Source organism: Phalangium opilio, unplaced genomic scaffold (assembly GCF_054372755.1).
Source record: "Phalangium opilio isolate 3A_F unplaced genomic scaffold, DU_Popi_V2 ptg000042l_1, whole genome shotgun sequence".
In the NCBI taxonomy this organism is placed as follows: Eukaryota; Metazoa; Arthropoda; class Arachnida; order Opiliones; family Phalangiidae; genus Phalangium; species Phalangium opilio.
Genome location: NW_028324166.1, coordinates 4,212,002 through 4,237,009, shown reverse-complemented (window position 1 = coordinate 4,237,009; position 25,008 = coordinate 4,212,002). Strand labels below are relative to the sequence as shown.

The 25,008-nt window shown below is 35.9% G+C and overlaps 4 protein-coding genes across 4 annotated transcripts; all 4 read left to right on the top strand.

Moving 5' to 3' along the window:
* The first annotated feature begins 2,021 nt into the window (after positions 1-2,021).
* Positions 2,022-6,850, top strand: LOC149678511 (uncharacterized). The gene is made up of 8 exons (XM_089835880.1): positions 2,022-2,074; positions 2,152-2,206; positions 3,686-3,778; positions 3,883-4,053; positions 5,000-5,150; positions 5,215-5,450; positions 5,513-5,811; positions 6,324-6,850. The coding sequence occupies exons 1-8, from the start codon at positions 2,022-2,024 to the stop codon at positions 6,538-6,540; spliced, it is 1,275 nt and encodes a 424-aa protein (XP_089692006.1). The 3' UTR covers positions 6,541-6,850.
* A 3,152-nt stretch (positions 6,851-10,002) lies between these two features.
* LOC149678510 (uncharacterized) lies at positions 10,003-13,744 on the top strand. Its single transcript, XM_089837167.1, has 5 exons — positions 10,003-10,269; positions 11,636-11,786; positions 11,851-12,086; positions 12,149-12,447; positions 13,225-13,744. Exons 1-5 carry the CDS (start codon positions 10,138-10,140, stop codon positions 13,439-13,441), a joined length of 1,035 nt encoding a protein of 344 aa, XP_089693293.1. The 5' UTR covers positions 10,003-10,137; the 3' UTR covers positions 13,442-13,744.
* Positions 13,745-17,437: 3,693 nt separating this feature from the next.
* LOC149678509 (uncharacterized) lies at positions 17,438-18,968 on the top strand. The gene is made up of 3 exons (XM_089837166.1): positions 17,438-18,080; positions 18,143-18,438; positions 18,619-18,968. Exons 1-3 carry the CDS (start codon positions 17,877-17,879, stop codon positions 18,833-18,835), a joined length of 717 nt encoding a protein of 238 aa, XP_089693292.1. The 5' UTR covers positions 17,438-17,876; the 3' UTR covers positions 18,836-18,968.
* Positions 18,969-24,256: 5,288 nt separating this feature from the next.
* LOC149678508 (uncharacterized) lies at positions 24,257-24,979 on the top strand. The gene is made up of 2 exons (XM_089837165.1): positions 24,257-24,549; positions 24,722-24,979. The coding sequence occupies exons 1-2, from the start codon at positions 24,284-24,286 to the stop codon at positions 24,936-24,938; spliced, it is 483 nt and encodes a 160-aa protein (XP_089693291.1). The 5' UTR covers positions 24,257-24,283; the 3' UTR covers positions 24,939-24,979.
* The last annotated feature ends 29 nt before the right edge of the window (positions 24,980-25,008 follow it).

Genomic DNA, 25,008 nt, shown 5'->3' with positions numbered 1-25,008 from the left:
ATTACCTTTAAGGTGAAACGAAATGGAAAAATTTCATTACGTTAATGAACATTTTTCATTTAAAAGCAAAGATAAGTTCGTTACTAAGATATCTTTATTAAAGGGATATGAAATGATCATGGAAAACGATTATACGATATTTACCGTTTCCAATATGTCTTAGCTAAGACTTTGCACCAGAAGCCTATTATACTTAACGTACGAAGTGCGTAACATGTGCCTGGGCGAACTACACGATAGATTCTAAGCTCCTAGGAAAGAACCTCCCCACACGCGGAGGAAAATAATTCGGTAACACGGCCCCTTCAGCCGTCTCTACCTTAAGAACCGATTTACCAGGTACATAAATTCGAAAACTACTAGAAAGATTGAGTAGTGTCTAAAATATTCTTTGTATGAAACTATTCACAATACCAAAGATAATTTGTGAGAAAATGTGCGTAGCTTTTGCTTATACAATATTTACGGTTTCGAATATGTTTTAAACAAAAGGTTACACTATATCCCCAGTTGGCTTAGAAACAAAAATGATTTTGATCTCATGAATGTAATCGATAATAAGTATTTCATTTAAGTCTTGTTTCTAACTTTTTTCTTGGTTTACATTTTTACACAACTTAAGTTTCACCGTGAACTTGCAAATGGTGAACGTAATAATACGCTTGGTTATAAGTTAATAAAACCTGGGAAAATATAGCCTTATACTGGGTTTAGTAACTGTCACCAATGCCACTAAAAGTAGCTGACACTACCGAGACACTAGTTAGTGTTGTTTGGATGGATATCTGTAACGATTTTACTACCGAACTGTCGAGAAAGTCTGATTTAGTGTCTTCTCAATATGAATGTGCGTTATCCATTCTCTTGAGAACTTCTACTTGGGGCGTCTTATCAATTATTTGAATTTCTTCCAATAGTAAAAACTCAAAGAATTTCTACCAAGTTTCGTTGATAAAACAATCTTGAATAGAAGCTGTTTTCAATTCAAACCAATTAAATTACCAAATGACAGCAAAAAAGGAATTTAACCATTTTGTACATTGATCAGTAATATGTTAGCTTTTACTTTTAAGGCTTAAAGATCAACCTTTCAATAACAGTGTCAAGTCTCTTTCACGTTTTTTTAAGAGTCTAGAGGCTCGTTTAAGTACACCTTTCATTATCTTGTTTTACGTAATATAAGTCTTTCTTTGTCCATTTTTGTTTAGTAATTAAATCAGTATGATATTGATCGAAACATCGAACGCGCTTTCGGCTCGGGGATCATGTGCATTTCGTTTTTTTGTCGAACGTGTTACAAAGATATGAGATTAACAAAACTGTTGCTAACACAAAAGTACTATCAGAGATTTAGGGCGTTGTCCAATAAAATTGAAGAGTGTAGTATAGTGATTTTATAGTGAAAGGTTTAGTTATTGAATTGGGGGTTTTTTTGGGATAGCTTTGAAATCCGTTCTATAAAAACTGCAGGATTGGTTGAATTCTCACAGGCTGAGAGCGGTAAGGGTAAGTGGTTCGTTTTAGCAGACAACACTAATTAAGACAAATTAAATGCTAATTATTTTGTAATAAGAGATCAATTATTTTTCTTAATATTATTAAATGCCAGCAAAAACTTAAAAGGCCTCTTTCTCAGGTAGCGTCATCGTGCAGTTTAATGATATTATAGTAAAAGCAGTTTTTTTTATTTGATAGTTTTGAACTTTGTTTAATGAAAAACGTTAACTCTTTAAAACCTTAAGTAGACTACTACCCACAAACATGAAAAGTGTGGAGCCCCTAATAGTTGCATAAATAAAATCAGCTAAATTAAAACGGCTTCGCAACACTACTTTCAACAATGTCATCGCTCGAAAACGAACTATGATTCAGAAATTTAGGAAATTTATCCAACCATGAGTGGTTCTAATATCTATGCTAATTTATACGTATAAATTGATGAATAAAATTACCTGCAATCGAATTCAATTCGAGTGGACGGAACATTCATTGAAATTCTGATTACAAATTATTATCGGAAAATGAAGTATTACGTTGAAGAGAAAAGATATATCATCGACTATTTAAGAGCTAGGTAATAAAATTAACGTTTAACGGTGAAAAACTATTTACATATTAATCTCTTAAACAAAATTTAATATTTTCTATTAGGAACTTCATTTGTTTATGCGGATGCAAGTTGAATGTTTATGTCTATAAATTTGTTGTAAGTACTTTTAATAATATCAGAAGGGAATAAGAGAGAAGGGACACACTTTATATCTCCATAATGCTTTATACTCGTAACAACAGTCTTACCAACCTCAAGTCAACTACCCTTCACTGATTGGCTATCTAACTTCTGTCGTAGCCGTGACGTCAGATAAGAAGGTGACGTCTCGGTTGACGTATAAAAAGTAGTTTTGTTTACAACTTTACATTGAAGGAGATAAACATGTTGATAAACGAAATCAAGCTGTGCAACTAATTTAGATGCACGGGAATTGAGAACATACCAAAATCAGATAATTTGAAGGTAATAAATAGATGGAAACTAATTATTCTGAATTAATATTAAAAAAGAAAAACTATTTTCAATAAAATACATACTTGAGGTTATAATTACACAAGAACGAAACATTGACAGCCCTAAGCCTTTGTAGAATGAAAATCTAGCAGACAAATTGGCCGCCTAGGCTGATACCGCGGAGAACTTAAAGAACTATATTTGCAGTAAATTGGTTAAAAGCTGTGTACTTGCGCAAAGTTTTCGCGGTTTTCTTGAGGTTGGTCGGACTCTCGTTACCATAGCAGGCTCTAATGTCTCCCTTCTCTCTTATTCCCTTCTGATAATATGTTGTTTTTGGACGCTTGATTTGCACCAAAGTTCCACTTAACAAGTCACGTAAATAAATTTCCGTATTAGCTAGGTGTGGTTGGAGGTGGGGGGGCGTGTCAGTTTAATTTGTGGTAATGTAGTACAGTATTCAAGCTTTCTAACTCGCTAAGGTAATATTGGAGACGGCCCAATTGTCGGGAGAAACCAAATTTAGAGTATAGAAGGTGATTTTTACTTCACAGCAATTGCGAGAACCGTTGTAAGCCCTGCCATTGGGAGGCTAGACCTTTCTCGTAACCCTAGCCGATCGCCGCGAATGATAATGAAGTAGAAGCCAATATTGCTTTATGTGAACTGCGCACGCGGCCCCGATATTACAAATACGTTTGCTCCAACTTTGCAACTGCTAACGCGATAACAGACACACAGATACGTCTAGTGTAATACCTCTCCGTGAAGTCATCGTTACTCTGAGACATAGAAGGAGCAACCCAGATTTTATAATAGTGCGCTTTTGGCCTCTCATTCTAGCTATTGTGCCCGCATTCCCTATCCCCGCGCTAACCCCCAAAACCGGAGTTTAGATAAAATATTTTGATATTACACCATTTCAACAAATCGGCTTCGATACAACCGTTCATCAAATTAAAGTTAAACTTGAGGGTTGCCGCAATCTAACCGGGTGAATTTATTTTTTTCGTGTACCCGGGGCTACAAACACACAGACATCCACATACAAAACACAATCGCAAAGCTAGGTTTGGTTACTTAAGTACACTTGAAATTTTGGTATAAACAAGCCTCAACAGGTTTAAACTCGTGTTTCATATAAGCGATATCATACTAAGTTCAAGAATATTTGCTTAGGAAAAGTCTGACTTGGCAAATAGGTTAATCCTTAATAAGACTGAGGCATGCAGAGATTTAACAGTAAAGGAGTATGCCAATCTCTCGGACAACGTAAGTACAAAGCATTAAATGAATGGAAACTACCGAATCAAAATTTTATTTCTTTTTCTCTCTCGGAATTTTCGATTTACAAGTGAATGCAATTTTTTTTGCAGATTTTGCACATTGACAGAACAGCTCTTGCTCTTGGCAGAGTTTTGGAAAACCGGTATTCGAAATTTCGAATAAGCGAGCCAATTTTCTTTGATTACGATGAAGCCATAACTATATCTAATCCAGTCCTAAAAGAAACCACAAGTCTACAGTTCTTAATGATCGACTGGAAAGTTAGTAAAATTTGCATTATAGCTTTAACGAGTTAAATGTAAAACTATTGAAGGTAATGCTTTAAAAGTAAAGGTAACGATTAGTATAAATACTACGTATCATGGATTTCCCACTAGCCCAAAAAGGTGGCCACCAAATATACGTTACACTCGTGCATGAGAGGTGACTCTAAATTGAGTCGGAAGTAGCTAGGTCTTAAGGGAAAAGGAACTCTATAGCTCTCCGGAGAATCTTGAGTGGAATTTCGCCCATGCCCAAAGACAGAAAATACGAATTTCTCTCTTCCTCACAAGGTTGAGGGGTTATTTCTCTGCTGATTGGACGAATAAGCGAAATGACTTGTTGAGGGTGAGAGATAGGAATCCATAATACCTTAGTATTTATACATATCCATGGTAGAACTGCTCTCCCTGATTTGATGTCTTCTTTCGGTGTGTCCCAAAAAATATCGATAAATTTTAATAGTTAAATTTGGAACGTAAATAAAAACTTCAAATTGGCTTAGTAGTAGGTCACACCATCTTAAATCTTGCCGCAGTTTTTGCAACCATAATTGTGAATTCCAGCTTTCCTTTTGTATTCAACCCTTTAGCGTGGCTATAAAATTATCTCACGAATTTTACTTCCACCCAAACTGAGAGCTTTCTATTGGAATATTATATGAAAAGGATGACATTTGCAGAAAACTATTTACTAATTAGCTTATATCACTGATATGGGAAAAAATGTTTAGAATCGCTACTTTGAGGGATTTCCAAGAACGTCATTTTCGTAAAATTTTAAGTTTTGTTAATTGGGGATACCATGAAGCCTTATCTTAAGGATACAGGTTCCATGGGGATACTGGAATTCGCCGTGAGAAGTTTACTTTCACCGCATTTTGTAGCAGATTTTGTATTTTTTTGATGAAAAAGTATTACATTACATCAAATTTACTTGAAACAGGCAGGTATTCTTCTGCTATCCGCTATTTTACTCTTTTGTTTCTTGCTGTGGAAAACCAAGGATAAGAGTGACTTCAAAATGAGAAGAACATTTCAAGTCTCCGGAATAATTATGTTGCTATTGGATATTCTTTCCACATTCTTTTTAAAATGTAATGATTAGTGTAATTTTCTTACAGTTTTAACACTGCTTAATATGATAATATGGAATTTCAGCTTTCAGCAAAGTTTCTAAGAACCTTCCTTGGATAATTCTATGTGGTTCGTGGCTACTCGGAACCCTCTTTTTGAACTTTGAAATTTCTGGACACATGAAAACAGATTTTACTCTTAAAGAATATTTGGTAGTTGACAGCTTAAATGATGTTTTAAACATGACGACTAAACGGATATATCTGAACTTCAATGCTTACTTCTCCGAATCTAAATTTTTTTGCAATTATGATATACCAGTGAGATATAAATCCTAGAAACCCAGATAATTTAAAAAGTAATTTATGGTTTCCCATTCCAGCCCTCGGACGCGTACCAATATTTAGATCCTGAAATGAGAATCTGCAAGTTGAACATAATGGTGGAGGACTCCATTGAAGTGAACAACTGCGATTACGATCCGCCCATCGAGAATAAGGCGTGGTTTGGCTTAACTACCAAAGATGAACTGCATGATTTGATGGAGAGAGAATACAATTGCCGCAAAAAGAACAAGTTGGAGTTTTACATTGGAGAACACAGTTACCGGAGAGAATTTTTATTCATTTACATCAAGTCCTTCCGTGTCAGGCAGGATATCAAGGAAATTGTCATCAGATCGTAAGTACTTCTCAAACAGATGAAGTTACATCGGAAACTTATAAGGCCCATTAGAGCTTTGCGATGAATATTTGTGAAAGCTGCGGAATAGTTTTATTTAATAAAGTCGAGCTGGTCATGGAAACGGGTTCTTGAGACGTCACACAAAGTCCTACAACTGTAAAAAAAAAGAGCGCAAAACGAAAAACCGTAGTCCTTTAGTTCCGAAAATGCATGTACACACCACGATGGGAAAAACAACTCTCACCCCCCCCCCCCCATTTTTGAAATTGTTTCCCCTAATCCGCCAAAAAAACGAGAAGTGAAAGAAGGTTACCAAAACTTTGCAAAGGGGAAAGGGTTAACATCGCGAGGTTACTACATAAATTGGCTACGGTGTATGCCAACAATAACAATGTGTACAAGGGCTGCAACAATCTGACAGCGATTTTTTGTCAAAGAGGGCCTCAGACTGTGATTGGTTCGCGGTGGCTTAAAAAGCGTGAACCAATATTTAATTTTAACATTTGCAGGGTCATGAATATTATGGAGCAGAACTTGATCCACTATAAATCAATACCGAAAAAAATCATTTATGAGATGTCGAAATGGAGGCGACCTCCGGTGGAATTGTCACCTTTGACAATCAAAGTTGTCAGTGGATCACTAATTTTGTGGCTCATTGGTCTTTCTATTTCAACCTTCGTATTTATCGGAGAAATGTTTTTGATCAACAAAAACTATTATTAAGGGACACATAAATTTAGTGCGATGATGGAAACAAAATGTTTTTCTCCAGTCATATTCATGAATTCGTAAATATAATACTTGGATTGTAAACTGAAATTGATGGCACAGTCGAACAAATCATGCACCCAAAGGAAAAAAATCTATATTGGCAATATAAGTCCGCAATGGCATTAAATTAAATTTGATGTGCATATGGAATTTAGAATTTTTGAATGTAATTTACGCCACCATCATAAATGGACGCTAGCAGATAATCCACAAAATATATTTGTGAAATCAATCAATTCGTTCAATTACCTTTTACTGTATCTCAAAAGCCCCTTGATTATAGACGCTCCTTAAAAAGTATTTCAATAATAATTTGTTGCAATCTTGAAAACATAATTGAAAAAACGTTTAGTTTTGGAGGTACGGGCCCCAAAACATTGGTCCCGAGCCTCCCAAAAGCCACTTCCTTATAGACGCTGGTTAAAAAGTATTTCAATAATTCGTTGCAAAACATATTTAAAAAAAAACGTGCTAAAACAGCCTCTAAAACAATGAAATTGGCACACATGAGGAGTAAGGCATTCAGCTTGCCCATCTTGTTTATACAATTGCAATAGCCTGTACTCTAAGAACTTTAATGAACCTTCATCTAGCTGAAGTGTACGTTTATAGGCAAAAGTGTGCCTAATTTGGTAAAGAAAAAGTAGTTCAATGTGTAATTGCACAAAAGTTTCCTTTTAATGTTTATTTTATTCGTAACAAGTTAACATCGTTATTTAGAGGTATTATTCAAAATGTTCAATTATTGCTGTTACACTTTGAACTAATTTACATTACCAGCTTAGGCACACTTCTAACTTCCGCTTAAAACGTTCACTTCTGCTCGATAAAGTCGGAGTAACGTCCTTAGAATGAAGGATATTGAAATTGTCTAAACAAGATGGGTCGGCTGATATGTCTTACTCTTCATGTGCTAATTTCCCTGTTTTAGAGGCAAATGTTTTGGGGGCCGTAACCCCGAAACTAAATCTTTTAGACCCCATGTTCTTAGACACTTTTCACTCAGTTCTACCCATGTAAAACACTACATAATTTATATCTGACTTATCGGAAACATCCTGTTTTAGTAAAACAAATTGGGAAAACCTGAAATCGGTTAGAGAAGCAAATTCATGGGTGTTTACGAATTTCTTGAAGTCTTATTGATTTTTATCAGAAGACTTAAACCTACCTTCATTTTGCGAAAACAACCTGCGTCGTAAAAATCAATTTCAAGGGAGAATAAACAAATGTTGAACATTATTGCACTTCAGTGCCTGCACTTGTAAAAATGGACGTTTATAGTGATACGTTAACTGAGACAGAACAGGAATTTTCACTCTCTTATATTTCCTTTAAGGTGAAACGAAATGGAAAAATTTCATTACGTGCTGTAAATGTTAATCAACATTGAAAGCAATGCATTATTTATAGGCATAGTCCTTGCAAAGATATGTTCGTTACTAAGATATCTTAATTAAAGGGGTATGAAATGATCAAGGAAAAGGTTATACAATATTTTCCGTTTCGAATATGTGTTAGACAAGAGGTTGCGCTAAAAATCCCCAGTTTTGGTCTCATGGATCTATTCGATAATATTTGATCTTAACTGTCACCAATGCCACTAAAAGTACTGACACTATCGGGCCTCTAGTGTTGTTTGGATGGATACCACTAACGATTTTACTATACCAAACTTTCGAGAAAGTCTAATAGACCCAACCAACAAATCTTTTGAATTTTTATAACGGCTCAGGTGTCGTTCTAGGGTTTTGAGGCGAGAAATGGATAACCTGATTGGCTCGATTTTGCCATGCGCAGACCGGTTTTACCCCAAAAGTCAGACTCTAATCCAATCAGAAAAATTTGGATTTATTTTCGTCGCTCAACGACAGATGGTACTACAGTCAACTATGTGAGTCACGTGATCCTATCCCTTAGATGGGGACGAGACCAAGCCAACTTGTTTATTTGTTGGTTGGGTCTATTTAGTGTCTTCTCAATATGAATGCGCGATATCCACTCTCTTGAGAACTTCTACTTGGCGTACTATTAATTATCTGAATTTCTTCCAATAGTGAAAACTCCAAAATTTTGTACCGAGTTTCGTTGAAAAACAATTCAGAATAGGAGCTGGTTTTAATTGAAACCATTAGAATTACCAAATGACTGCAAAAAGGAATATAACCATTTAGTACATTGACCAATAATATGTTAACTTTTACTTTTAAGGCTACAAAACCAACCTTTCAGTATAACAGTGTCAAGTTTCTTTCATGATTAAATGAGTTTAGAGGCTCATTTAAGTACACCCTTCGTTATCTTGTTTTACGGAATATAAGTATTTGTTAGTCTATTTTGTTGAATAATTAAAACAGTATGATATTGATCGAAACTTGGAACGCACTTTCAGCTCGGGGATTATGTGCATTTCGTATTCGTCAATCGTGTTACAAAGATATGAGATTAACAAAACTGTTTCTAACATAAAGTACTCTCAAAGATTTAGGGCGTTGTCCAATAAAATTGCAGAGTTTAGTGAAAGCTTAAGTTTTTGGGGTTTATTTTATTGTTTATTTTTTGGGATAGCTTTAAAATTCGTTCTATAAAAAACTTTAAAAATAAAATTCTCACGGGCTGAGAGGGTTAAGGGTAAGTGGTTTGTTTTAACAGACGCCACCAAATCAATGGCGGATGGCCCAGTAGTCCTCGTTTTTAAGGCTAATTAAATACTAAATGTTATGTATTAATATTTTAATATTTTCATTTTATATTTATAAAAAGGCCATTGTTTTAAGGTATAATTTTATGTTACCTGAACGTTTTCTTTAAATGATATCAGCTAAAACTTAAAAATCCTAAGAAAGATAAAATTAGCAAATGGCGTCATCGCTCAGAAACCAACTATGATTCAGCAATATAGGAAATTTATACAACCATGAGTGATTCTAATATTTATGCTAATTTATGAGTAACTATTAATTACCCGCAATCGAATTTCATCAATATACAAGTGAACATGCATTAAATTTCTGATTGAAAATTAATATCTGGAGATGAAGTATAAAGTTGAAGAGAGTCAATATATTATCGACTATTTTATATCTAGGTAATAAATTATTACCTAGATTAAAATTATTTACAATTTAATCTCATAAAGAAAACTTGATATTTTCAATTAGGAACTTCATTTGTTTATGCGAATGCAATTTCGCCGCTAGAATCTATAAATTCATTGTAAGTAATTTAAGCAGTATGTTGTGTTTTTGGAGGCTCGCTTTGCACCAAAGTTCCTTTTAAAGATTAGGTTTTTTCTTGCAATTTTGATTTAAAACAAAGTTAAAAAAGTTCACGAATATTTCCTTAGGAAAAGTCCGACTTGGCAAATAAGTTAATCCTTAATAGGACTGAGACATGCAGACAATTAACAGTAAAGGAGTATGCCAATCTGTCGGACAACGTAAGTACAAAGCAACAAATAAAGTTTTGTTTCAAAATATTCTATTTACAGTGTATGGAATTTCTGTTCAGATTCTGCACATTGACAGATTAGCTTTTAATGTTGGTAGAATGTTGGCAAACCGGTATTCGAAAACTCGAATGAGCGAGCCAATTTTCTTTGATTATGAAGAAGCCATCGTTATTTCTAATCCAGTCATAAAAGAAACCACAAGTCTACAGTTCTTAATGATCGACTGGAAAGTTAGTAAATATTAGTATTGCTACCGTCGGCAGCAATTTCCAACTGCCTAAACCGATGGTACAAATCTCAGTATTTGGGGTTGTCTTTTGGTTTCTCCAGAAGTTAGATGAGACTAGAAGTAAAGGCCATTTGCATTGGTAGTAGATCCTGGCACTAGTGAACAAATTTGAGGATTTTATGCAGCTTTCATCGCGCCTTCACTAGAGAGAAAAAAAAATTGGTCGAGTTCCAAAAAACATTTCCTACCCCCTTCCCCTCAACCTAAAGCCGCAGAACACGGACGCGGGCGCTTGAATCTAGTTCGGCCGTCTACCGCCACGAGCGTCTCACGTTTCGGAGGGAAAACTCAGAAACCGCTATCAGAGGGCCAATTGTTGGTGTGTTATCAAGAATATTCACTTTCGCCAAGTGAAGAATTTGGTTAGCTCAGTACTTCTAGTCTCATCTTACTTCTGGTTTCTCCTAGCACACGACATAGCCCATTTGAATATTGCGCTCACGTACCCAAGCATATCGCGCTATATGTTGGCAGCTTGCGTCTGTGAGCGCAGTATTCGAGTGGGCTATGCACTAAATAAGCTCCTCCTATCGCTGATTAAGGAGCGACTTAAGATTAGCGAATAAATTCATGTTTAAATGTAAAAACATTCAAGTTATATGCTTAAAAGACAGGTTAATTATCTTTTTCTATAAAATTTTAATAGACCCTGTCTCACAATTGACTCTTTAGTACCATAAGTTCAAAGATATGCTTCATAAGTTTGTCACTGGTTAATGAGCGGTTGTCATGAAGTGACGTAGGTCATAGATTCTAGTAAGCGATGCTTGGTGAGGCGATGTGAAAGCCTTAGTAAGATGGACTGCAAAATCGAGTGTAGTCAATTCTGGCTTGTCGTTCTCATACAAGCTCGAGCTGTCTCTAGCAACATACTTATGTAGCATATAACTTATAAACTTATGGGAATACGTCCTGCCATACCCTCTTAAATCTAACCACATTTTTGGCCGCCATATTGATGGATTTGAGTTTTCCTCCTGTATTAAACCCACCATAAAATTCTGTCTAGAATATGAATATATTAAAGAGATGATTTTTTTCTAAAAAAAACTACTTAATTATTAGCTTACCTAACTCTTATATCAATGATAAGGACAAGAAAATGATTAGATTCGCTATTTTGAGTGTTTACCAAAAACGTCAAGTTTTGAAAATTGGCGACACCATGGAGCCTGTGTCTTAATGATTCATGCTCCATGGGGACACTCGAATTCATAGTGAGAACTTCTTCTTCACAACGTTTTTCTAGCAGATTTTGTATTTTTTGATTGAAGAGTATTAAATTACACCAAGTTTAATCGAAACAGGCTGGTATTCTTCTGCTATCCGCTATTTTTCTCTTTTGTCTCTTGATGTGGAAAACCAAGGATAAGAGTGGCTTCAAAAGGGGAAGAGCATATCAAGTTTCCGGAATAATTATGTTGCTATTGGAAATTCTATCCACATTTGTTTTAAAATGTAATGATTAGTGTAATTTTATTACAGTTTTAACACTGCTTAATATGGCAATATGGAATTTAAGCTTTCAACAGACTTTCTAAGAACCTAACTTGGATGATTTTGTGCGGTACTTGGCTACTCGGAACCCTCTTTTTGAACTTTGAAATTTCTGGACACATGAAAACAGATTTCACTCTTAAAGAATATTTGGTATTGGACAGCTTAAATGATGTTTTCAACATGACGACTAAACGGATATATCTGAACTTTGAACGATACTTCTCTGAGACAACATTTTTTTGCAACTTTGATATGCCAGTGAGATATAAATCCTACAAACCTAGATATTTTAGAAACTGATTTATGATCTCCCGTTCCAGCCTTCCGACGCGTACCAATATTTAGATCCTGAAATGAGAATTTGCAAGAAGAACATAATGGTGCAAGACTCCATCGAAGTACCCGAGTGCGGAGACGATCCACCCATCGAGAATAAGGCTTGGTTCTACTTAACTACCAAAGATGAACTGCATGATTTGATGAAGAGAGAATACAAATGCCAGAGAAAAAATTTGTTTGAGTTTTACATTGGAGAACAATGTTACCGGAGAGAATTTTATTTCATTTACATCAAGTCCATCCGTGTCAGGCAAGATATCAAGGAATTGGTCTTAAGATCGTAAGTTCTTCCTTCGAAGGCAGATTAACTTACAACAGAACTTCAGATGCTTATAAGCCCCACTGAAGTTCACATTAGAGGCCCCCTCCCAGCTCGGCGTTTGCGATGAATATAATAAATTAAAATAATGTTCAACCTGCCAAAAATTACGTAGCCATTTTTGGAGCAGCCAGTGAAAGGGGAGGGGGGAAATCACTGTGTTAAAAAAAGATACAAGCAGAAGTTTGCAAGTTTTTTACCTCTCCGAGTGACGATGACGTCCAGGAGAGGTATTAGACGGGACGTATCTGTGTGTCTGTCACCGCGTTCGCAGTTGGGAAATCGGACTAAATAGTAGAAATTGGTAAAGGTAGTAGCGTTTCGGGAAAGTAAAAATGGATGTGCTCTTCTAAGCTCTTGAAAAAATAGCTTTGCTCGTCCTATTTAAAGCAAGGAGTCTGTATTTTAAGTGGAGTAGTAAGTCTTCCACTGTACAATTTGTCTCTCGCCGCGTCTTGCTCTAGTCGAGCAGTTGGTCGGGAGTAGACCAAGGTCGTTTGTGCCAAGGCACCATAAAGGTTCACGGAACTTTTGAGGTTACCGCCCATTTCCGGAGAGCTGTTCTGTCAGTGCTACAAAGCGCGGCCACCAAAGAAAATATAAGTCCCTAACAAAGGTCACACGCGGCTTATAATACCTGCGGTATAGCATTGCGATTTTCTTTGTTAAATTACCTAAGACTGTGTTCGGTTCGTGGGTGCTAAAATTAGCTCGCTAACCGTTCCTTAAAATTCACAGGGTCATGAATTTTAGGGAGCACAACATTATCCACTATAAATCAATACCGAAGAAAATGATTTATGATGTGTCAAAGTGGAGACGACCTCCGGATGAACTATCACCTTTGACAATCAAAGTTGTCAGTGGATCACTAATCTTGTGGCTAATTGGTCTTTCTATTTCAACCTTCGCATTCATCGGAGAAATGTTTTCGATCGACAAAATGTATTACTAAGGGACACATCGGAATCGAAACCAACGTTGCTTTTCTCCCCCTCACGTTAATGAATGCGTTTACATAATACTTTGATTGTAAACTGAAATTGATGGCACGTCAGGGAAAATAACCCAAAGTGAAAAAGCTGTCATTTATACCTATAACCATAACAGCTGCAAGAAGTCCTGACTGACATACTGACTGATAATCAAGGCCCAGCCCCAACCGCTTGCCCTAGGATAAACAACTGGTATATATAATTGCAACTCTGACTGCAAAATCGATGTAAAATGTATTTATAGTGAAACGTGACCTGAAATTAAACGGAATTGTCACTGTCTTATTATTTTAACTCTTATATTTCCTATTAAGGTAAAACGAAATGGAAAAATGTCATTATGATAGAAATTTATATTTGAACAAGCTGTAAATGCGATGAATCGTTTCTATTTAAAATCAATTCACTATTTATAGTCTTTGCAAAGATATACGTTGGTTACTAAGATAAGGGGTCAAGATAAATGGTAATACATTATTTACAGTTTCGTATCTGGCCTATTGCCCTTTAAAGGATGTTGCACCATACACATTTAAATACGTCTGCATATGATACTAAATTTTTTCAAACAAATCCCAAATTTACTGATGGAAACAATAATTTTGATCTAATGCATGTGTTCGATATAAATATTTCATCAAGTGGTTTTTTTTTTAATTAATTTATTTCTTGGTTTTTCCTATTGATTTTAATACCAACTTCGAATGTTGAATTTAGTGTTATCTCATTATGAGAACTTCTACTTGACGTATCATCAATAATTTGATTTCAAATTCTTACAAATGTGAAAACTCCAAGCTTTTGTACCAAAAATTTGATAAAAAATTCAACCTAGGAGCTTCAACTATTCCAAAAACCACGCTACCGAATGACTTTAAAATGGAATTTAACCATTTTCCGCACGTTAATTTTTACATTTAATACTCGAAACAAGAATAACTAAAAACAAACGTGCCAATAACAGTCTCAAGTTTTTTTATTACGGTTTTTCTTAGACTAGATGTTTATCATGCATACTTTTCATCGATTTCTTGTTTTACATGGTATAAACACTTGTTATTCTAGTTTTATTTGATACTTAAAACAGTCGATCGAAATTTCATACGCACTTTCGCTCGGGGATTAAGTGCAATCCATTTAATGATCGTTGAACATGTTACAAAGATACGAATTTAGCCGGACTGTTGTAAACATAAGAGAACTCGACAACACGTTGTCCAATGAAATTGCGACGAGTTTGGGAAATTTGGAGTTGACCTGCAATGCGTTTGTTAGAGATTTCATAGTAAAAACGGTCTATTTTTTGTGTATTTTAGTAGCTTTGAAATTATTTAAAGCAAAAACGTTAACTCTTTAATAACATAAGTGTTGAATAAAATTACGTGCAATCTAATTCAATCAATATACGAGTGAACAGAACATTCATTAAAATTTTTATTACAAATTATTATCTGGAGATGAAGTATCACATTGAAGAGAAACTATATAATATCGCATATTTAAGAGCTAGGTAATTACATGAGCCTTTGATGGTGAAAAACTATTTACATATTAATCTCTTAAACAAAATGAAATATTTTCTGTTAGGAACTTCATTTGTTTATGCGGATGCAAGTTGGGTGCTGAGGTCTTTAAATTCGTTGTAAGTACTTTTAATAGTATTTCGAGTTGTAGGAGGCTTTGTTTGCACCGAAGTTCCTCTTAAAATTGGTTTTGAGTTGAAGTTTTGGTATAAAATAAGCCTCAACAGGTTTAAGCTCGTGTTTTGTATAAGCGATATTGTACTAAGTTCAGGAATATTTGCTTTTAGGAAAATTCTGACTTGGCAAATAGGTTAATCCTTAATAAGACTGAGACATGCAGACAATTAACCGTAAAGGAGTATGCCAATCTGTCGGACAACGTAAGTACAAAGCAACAAATAAAACTACCTGATCATAATTCTTCTACTCACAAATGTAGAACGGGTTTTTTTTCTTATACAGATTTTGCACATTGGCAGAACCGTTTATCCTCTTGGTAGAATATTGGGAAAACGGATAACGAAAGCTCGAGGAAGTCAAGCGCCAATTTTCTTTGATTATGCGGAAGCCATCGTTATTTCTAATCCAGTCATAAAAGAATCCACAAACCTACAGTTTCTAATGATCGACTGGAAAGTTAGTAAATTTTAGTATTGGTACCGTCCATTACTAAACAGGATGGTAGGTATCCACATCTGGGACCTGTAAGCATCGTTTGCTTCAGGCGGTTTGTTGATATTTTTCTGGAACGACTGGGTTAATGACTTGTCTAGCCTGTAGTCCACCTGTCCAAGAGGCATAGGAAAAGTAATATTTTCGCGCTACTTGTGTGACATAATTTTATAACCAGTAGGAAACAGGGTGTACCTCATATGAGCAGTTCCCTGTAGAGCATTTCTTGAAATAGCAACCGCGATTCCAAAAAAACAGCGGAGTTTTTCACAACTGCTGTTTTAGAAATAGCGGCTGCTATTTTGGGAAATAGCAGTGTTTGTCTTGAGTTTCGAGCGTTTCTTAACAATTCTGTTATATTCGTTGGTTTCAAATACTACCTTTTCCGTGATCATTCAATCAGGAATGTAACCAAAATAAAACATCATGTTTTTGGTAGATAATTGTAAACAGTAATTTTTTGGAAAAGGAGTATTATAATTCGAGAAAGGTTATTTTATTTCGGAAGTAGATAATTGTTAACAGTAATTTTTTGGAAAAGGCATATTTTAATTTGAGAAAGGTTATTTTATTTCGGAAGTAGATAATTGTAAACAGTAATTTTTGGAAAAGGCATATTATAATTCGAGAAAGGTTATTTTATCCCGGAAGTAGCAAATTATAAACAGTAATTTTTTGGAAAAGGCATATTATAATTCGAGAAAGGTTATTTTATTTCGGAAGTAGATAATTGTAAACAGTAATTTTTGGAAAAGGCATATTATAATTCGAGAAAGGTTATTTTATCCCGGAAGTAGCAAATTATAAACAGTAATTTTTTGGAAAAGGCATATTATAATTCGAGAAAGGTTATTTTATTTCGGAAGTAGATAATTGTAAACATTAATTTTTTGGAAAAGGCGTAGCATTGTTACACCATTTCCAAAATATTACTAACCTAAGTCTAACCAAACGAAACAAAACCTAACCTAACCTGACCTAATACTATTTAGTTGAAATAATCAACTTTAACCTAACCAAATTATCCATATCTGACCTAGTTCTTTTGAGTTCATATAACCCAGCTGGGCCAGCTTACACCATAATAAACAACTATAGTTTTTCGCATATCTGTTTTTCCGCTCTTTAGAGAACTGCTGTAACGGTACGCCGCGTTTACGAGAACCGCTGTATCGGTAATTGCTGTAATGTGTAAACTGCCATTTCGGGAACCGCTATTTAGAGAACTGTTGTTATGAGGACCGCTATTATGAAATCCGCTCATACGGAAACTGCTCATGTGAAGGCTTCCCTAGGAAACAACCCTTGCTATGTGGGCGTGCCTTTCCGTTTCTCCATAGCCCACTCGAATATTGCGCTACATGTTGGCGTAGGAGCTTGCGTTCGTGAGCACTTGCTGTATTCGAGTTGGCCATGTTACCACTAAATAGGCTACTCCTATCGTCAAGTAAAAGGCGACAGATAGTAAATAATCGACGTGAATAATAAAACATTTTAAAAATTATTTTAAAGTTGAAACAATAAATAAATAAAAATATCTTTAGAAAGAAATCTTTTAGCATTTCAAAATTGAAGATTATTAAGTAGTTTTACATTATGGTGGGTAAAATCCAAAAAAAAAACCATGGGCTTTTGAGCTGCGTTTTTTCGATTCTAATCCTTGTTTTTTGGATTTCAACCCTGGTTTCTAGAAGATTTTCCATTTTTGAATGAAAAATCATTACATTACATCATAGAGACTAAACCCCAAGGAGTGGCAGGAGTGCCTCAACTTGTTGCCCCTTAAACCGGTTTTTCCTGGTACAAGGCGACTTCCGCTAAGCAAAATTAAACGGGCCGGAAGCTCTCGTGTACCAATTTAAGAGCAACATCATTATTTGCGCTTGTAGAGCGGGGGACCTGCCACTCCTTGGGGTTTATAGTCTCTATGATTACATCGACTTTAATTGAAACAGGCAAGTATTCTTCTGCTATCCGCTATTTTACTCTTTTGTCTCTTGCTGTGGAAAACCAAGGATAAGAGTGGCTTCAGAAGGAGAAGAACATTTCACGTTTCCGAAATGATTCTGTTACTATTGGAAACTCTTTCCACATTTTTGGCAAAACGTAATTATTAGTATTGAATGATTAATGCAATGTTTTTATAATATGACGATTTGGAATTTCAGCTTTCAACAGACTTTCTAAGAACCTTCCTTGGATGATTTTGTGCGGTACTTGGCTACTCGGAACCCTTCTTTTGAGCTTCGAAATTTCTGGACACATGAAAACAAATTTCGCTCTTAAAGAATATTTGGTGTTTGACAGCTTAAATGATGTTTTAAACATGACGACTAAACGGAAATATCTGGCCTTTGATCGACACTTCTCTGAAGCATTGTTTTTTTGCAACTTTGAATTACAAGTGAGATAAAGGAATGGGATTCATGGTTAAATTAGAACGTGATTAATGGTTTACCATTACAGCCCACGAACGCGTACCAATATGTAGATCCTGAAATGAGAATCTGCAACTCGAGAATGAACATGGAAAACACCATTGAAGTGTACGAGTGCGACGATCCGGAAATCGAGAATAAGGCGTGGTTCGGCTTAACTACCAAGGATGAACTGCATGATTTGATGAAGAAAGAATACAAATGCAAGAGAAAAAACAAGCTGGAGTTTTACGTTGGAGAACACAGTTACCGGAGAGAATTTTTTTTCATTTACATCAAGTCCTTCCGTGTCAGGCAGGATATCAAGGAATTGGTCATCAGATCGTAAGTGCTTTTCAGACAGATTAAGTTACATCAGAAGCTTATAAGCCCCACCAAAGTTTGCATTAGAAGCCTCTCCCAGCTAGGTTCGCGGGGGCTAAAACTGGCCCGCTAACCGCTCCTCTAGATGCAGACGTCGTGCAGTTTAAAGTGTGAAACAGTATCTGATTTTAAAATTTATAGGGTCATGAATATTATGGAGCACAACTTGATCCACTATAAATCAATACCGAAGAAAATCATTTATGAGATGTCAAAATGGAGACGACCTCCGGAGGAATTATCACCTTTGACAATCAAAGTTGTCAGTGGATCTCTAATCTTGTGGCTCATTGGTCTTTCTATTTCAACCTTCTTATTCATCGGAGAATTGTTTTCGATAAACAAAAATTATTACTAAGGGACACAATGGGATTCAAAAACGTTTAGTGCGGTGATAGAAACTAACATTTTCTTTCTCCCCGGCATATCATTGAATGCGTTAATTATAATACTTGGATACTAAGCTGAAATTAATGGCATATCAGAGCATATTACCCAAATCTCTCATATATACCTATACTAGCAGCAAAAAAACTGTTTCCCATTGGGACATTGTTCAGACCGCCATTTTACAAGATGGCGGTAAATTGAACCCCAAGGGCCATAAAGCCCTCTTTCGGACGTAGAGAACCATGCAGTATGCTAAATTTTAGTGAAATGGTTATTCCTAATAGGTATTTTTCTACATTTCTGGTCGCCATTTTAAAAAATGGCGGCGCATCGAACGTGAAAAGCCACAATGCCAGTCAATAGGATATAGGAAATCGGTGTTTTAAATTGGAAAAAAGTCGGTTGAAATGAGCGAACGCTATTCCTTATTATTTTAAAATGGCGGCGGATTTGAAAAATTGCGTGATACTACTTTGCATCTATTTTCTGTTATTTCTTCTTGCCTTATTACTTAAATGCATATATTTTACGTTTTATTAACAAATTCGTGAAAATAAGCTAAACTAGAAATCAATATTGTAATTGAAACAAATTGAGGAAAAGCTGAAATTGCTTAGATTCGCATTTTTGCTATTTTCGTTTTGCGGAAACAACCTGCGTCCCAAAAAGATAATCATGGGAGAATAAACATCTGGTAAACATAATTGCACATTCATACCTGCACTTATGAAAATCAACATTAACTGTATTCATAGTGAAACGTTGCCTGAGATAAAACAGAAATCTTCATTCTCTTACATTTCATGTTAGGAATAAATATTTGATCGTGCTGAAAATTCAATGAATCGTTTCTTTTTAAAATCAGTTCATTACTTATAGACCTTGCAAAGATACGTTGGTTACTAAGAAAAATTATATGCAACGTGTTACAAAGATACGAGATTAACCTAACTGTTGCTAACCTAAAAGTACTCTCAAAACTTTAGGACGTCGTCCAATAAAATTGCAGAGTGTGGTTTAGTGATTTCATAGCGAAAGCTTTTTGGTTTTTTTTTTGCAATTTTTTTGGTCAGCGACGGGATTGGTTGAATTCTCATGGGCTGAGAGAGGTAAGGGTAAGTGGCAGTCTTGATAATAAGGTTTTTTTGAAATTAGTCCTCAGGACCAGTGACCCCCAGCGTGTATAATATGAAACTGGTTATTAGGACCAGTGACCGTATCCCTAATTTTTTCTTTTTTACTAATTCTAGCACAAAATTCAGGGAATATTTCGTTGTAGTACAGCCCACTCGATCGGTCTTAAGAAGACTGCCCAATTTTCTTCAAAAAGTGTATCACAAATTTTACCCCCCCCCCCCAAATCAAAGAATGAAATTAATCAGCTTTCAACATGGCCGTCTTTGGGAGGAAAACCGTTTTAAGGCCCTAATTTTCCAATTACTAGTTCAATTCTCTTGACATTTTAACGTCATGTGCAAAATAAGGTTGTCTATTTTTGAGCAAAGTACGTGCTTCGTTTTAGCAGACGCCAATAAACCAATGGCAGCCCAGAAGTCCTTGATTTTACGACTAATTAAATGTTAATTATTTTTGCAAAAAGGCTTCACCTTTTTTTTTTAAATATTTTACCTCAATCTTTCCTTTGAAAAATGTCATCTAAAACTTAAAACGCCTAATTTTCAAATTGCGTCATCGCTCAGAAACCAATAATGATTCAGAAATATAAGAAATTTATACAACCAGAGAGAATTTATCATAGGGAGTGAAACTGAGGAATATTATGTAGCTCAAAAATCACGTGATCAACAAAACTTGTCAGGCCTATTTCCGGTATAATGTTTTGTGGCCCCTCCCTCGGATCTACGACAATTCGGAGAATGACAATTCGGAGAACGACAACTCGGAGCACGACAACTGGGTGAAAGACAGTTCGGTGAAAGCGACAATTGGGTGAATCCGACAATTGGGGGAATGACAATTCGGCGAAAGCGACAACTGGGTGAAAGACAATTCGGAGAGTAGGACAACTGGCGGAACGACAATTAGGTGAATTGTACTTCTTGCTTACCGAAAGAATAACGCAGTTTTTTCACCTTAAAAAATTATTAAATGCAGGAGTGTCATTAAGGTGTCAGACATTAGTAATGATTGTCTACCATTGGGTCGAATCCCATATGGAAATTGTTCCTCTATTCGTGAAAAACTGAGTTATTCTTTCGGTAAACAAGGAGTACAATTCACCGAATTGTCGTTCCGTCAGTTGTCCTACTCTCCGAATTGTCTTTCACCCAGTTGTCGCTTTCACCGAATTGTCATTCCCCCAATTGTCGGATTCACCCAATCGTCTTTCACCCAGTTGTCGCGTTCACCGAATTGTCTTTCACCCAGTTGTCGTGCTCCGAGTTGTCGTTCTCCGAATTGTCATTCTCCGAATTGTCGTGATCCCCCCTCCCTCTAGGGTGGGTCTAGAATGTTGCGGGAGGGTCTAGGGGAGATGAACACTACCTTTTTAGGGAAAAGGAAACGTCCGACTTAAAATAACTCCAAATGGCGCCAGTCGCACTCGAAGTCGCGAACTCTTATTGGGTAATTGTACAACCAATAGTGATTGAGGGCAAACTTTAAAATTAAAGGAGATTCAATTGACCGGAAATTTACCTGGCCTGTTTTAGCGTCGTAGCCTACTTGTTTGAGCTACATTGTATTTAGCACTGTCACTGTCAAGGGCAAGAGCTTCCACTCCCTATTATAAATTCTCTCTGATACAACCCTGAGTAGTTCTAATATCTATGCTAATTTATGCGTATTAATTGATGAATAAAATTACGTGCAATCTAATTCAATCAATCCACGAGTAGCCAGAACATTCATCGAAATTCTGATTACAAATTATTATCTGAAAATGAAGTATTACATTGAAGAGAGACGATATATTGTCGACTATTTAAGAGCTAGGTAATAACACGAACCTTTAAAGGTGCTAAACTATTAACAAATTAATCTCTTGAACAAAACTTAATATTTTCAATTAGGAACTTCATTTGTTTATGCAAATGCTATTTGGAGAATAGCGTTTATAGATTCGTTGTAAGTACTTTTAATAATTTGTTATGTTTTAGTAAGCTTGGTTTGCACCAAAGTCTCTCTTAACAAGTCACGTTAATAAATTTCCGTATTAGCTAGGTGTGGTTGGAGGTGGGGATAGCGTGTTAGTTTCGTTTGTGCTATTCTAGTACAATACTCATTATTTCTAACTAGCTAAGGTAATATTCGAGATGGGCCAACGGATGAGGTATATTACGTTCTTACCATATCTAGCTAAAAAAGCCTTTTCGTCTAACCAGCTTCCACACACAAAACACAAACATACGGACTCGTAGATCATAATCATTCGAGTCAGTATGTTAACCTATAACAACTATATATACATTGAAGGGTCAAAAGAAGTTTTCAAAGACAATTATAATTAAAAACCTACTTCCAGCGAAAAGGGTTCTAGCGAACTGAAAACCGAGCATCGAGACTAACAATGGAGCAACCGTGCCCATTTTCAAAGCCCCGCTGGGTCAAAAGATGGAAGGGTTCTCGCTAACTAAAGCCGTGCAATGTGGTTCTAGCGAACTGAAGATGAACAAATGAAATCCTTTTAAATTTATTTCCTCTTGAATTTTTGCTTTCCCCTGAAGGAAATTCTCTATTGTGTATCTTCAGTTCGCTAGAACCACATTGCACGGCTTTCAGTTAGCTAGAACCCTTCCAACTTTTACCCCAGCGGGGATTCGAAAATCGACGCGGTCGCTCCATTGTTAGTCTCGATGCTCGTTTTTCAGTTCGCTAGAACTCTTTTCGATGGAAGTTGGCCTTTAAGAAACAGCATCTCAGCTCTCATAATACTACCCTTTCGGCCGGAAAAGAGTATATCATTCTAGCTACTGGGCATACATTCCCTATCCCCCCGCGATAACCCCCAAAAACCGGAGTTTAGAGAAAATATTTTGATTTTACACACTTTCAACAAAATGTCAATGTGTTTTCTTTCCCAATACTTCGAAGATCCCGAAGAGAATTTTTTCTTAACAAGGGTCCCAACAAACTTGTTTAACGTACCATAGCTCTAATATATATTTTTTCGCAATTCTTTATAATTACAAACTCCGAGGTGGTGGGGGATTATGCATTAATCGGTTTCTATCCACGCTTGTTTTTCGTGTACCCGGGGTTACAAACACACACACCCAGACACATCCCCAGTCCTAATACCATTGCAAAGCTAGGTCTGCTTATATAACCACACTAAATGTTTAAGCTCGTGTTTCATATAAGCTATATTATACTAAGTTGAAGAATATTTGCTTAGGAAAAGTCTGATGACTTTGCAAATAAGTTAATCCTTAATAAGACTGAGACATGCAGAGATTTAACAGTAAAGGAGTACGCCAATCTCTCGGACAACGTAAGTACAAAGCAAGAAATAAATTAAAAATATCGAATCAAAATTCTACTTCTTTTTCTCTCTCGAAATTTTCGATTTACAAGTGTATTCAATTTTTATTCAGATTTTGCATATTCACAAAACAGCTTTTGCTCTTGGCAGAGTTGTGGATAACCGCATTTCGAATATTAGAATAAGTGAGCCAATTTTCTTTGACTATGAGGAAGCCGTCATTATTTCTAATCCACTCGTAAAAGAAACCACAAGTCTACAGTTCTTAATGATCGACTGGAAAGTTAGTAAATTTTAGTATTTCTACTGTCCAATACTATAAAGTTAGCAATCTCCAAAGGGATAGGTACCCTAATCAATTTTTTGCTATAAAAGTATTACAATACATCAAGTTTTAATTGAAACAGGCAAGTATTCTTCTGCTATCCGCTATTTTACTCTTTTGTCTCTTGCTGTGGAAAACCAAGGATAAGAGTGACATCAAAAGGAGAAGAACATTCCACGTTTCCGAAATGATTCTGTTGCTATTGGAAATTCTTTCCACATTTTTGGCAAAATGTAATAATTAATATTAATAGAATAATTAATGTAATTTTCTTAGATTTAACGCTGCTTAATATGACGTTATGGATTACTATAGCTTTCAACAGACTTTCTAAGAACCTTCCTTGGATAATTTTGTGCGGTTCATGGCTACTCGGAACCCTTCTTTTGACCTTCGAAATGTCCGGACACATGAAAACCAATTTCGCTCTTAAAGAATATTTGGTATTGGACAGCTTAAATGATGTTCTAAACATGACGACTAAACGGATATATCTGGCCTTTGAATCATACTTCTCTGAGGCAGCATTTTTTTGCAACACGGAATTACCAGTGAGACAGAAAGAAAGAATCAAAGATAATTTAAAATGTGATTTATGAAATTTCCCGTTCTAGCCCACGAACGCGTACAAATATTTAGATCCTGAAATGAGAATCTGTTTGAAGAACATAATGGTGAACGACGCCATTGAAGTTTTCAAATGCGAATACGATCCCGAAATCGAAAATAAGGCGTGGTTCAGCTTAAGTAACAAGGATGAACTGAATGATATAATGCAGAAAGAATACTATTGCCACAATAAAACCAAGTTGGAGTTTTACATTGGAGAACAAAGTTACCGGAGGGAATATTTTTTCATTTACATCAAGTCCATCCGTGTCAGGCAAGATATCAAGGAATTGGTCATCAGATCGTAAGTGCTTTTCAGACATCAGAAACTTGTAAGCCCCTCCGAAGTTCACATTAGAAGCCTCTCCCAGCTTAACGTTAGGTTCGCGGGGGCCAAAAATGGCTCGCTAATCGCTTCTCCAGATGCAGACGTCGTGATTAAAGCGCGAAACAGTATTTCATTTTGACATTCACAGGGTCATGAATATTATGGAGCGCAACTTTATCCACTATAAATCAATACCGAAGAAAATCATTTATGAGATGTTAAGATGGAGAAGACCTCCGGAGGAATTATCACCTTTGACAATCAAAGTTGTCAGTGGATCTCTAATCTTGTGGCTAATTGGTCTTTCTATTTCAACCATCGTATTCATCGGAGAATTGTTTTCGATCAACAAAAATTATTACTAAGAGACGTAGTGGAATTCAAATATTTTTACTGCTGTGATAGAAACTATACTAGCAGCAAAAACAACTTGTT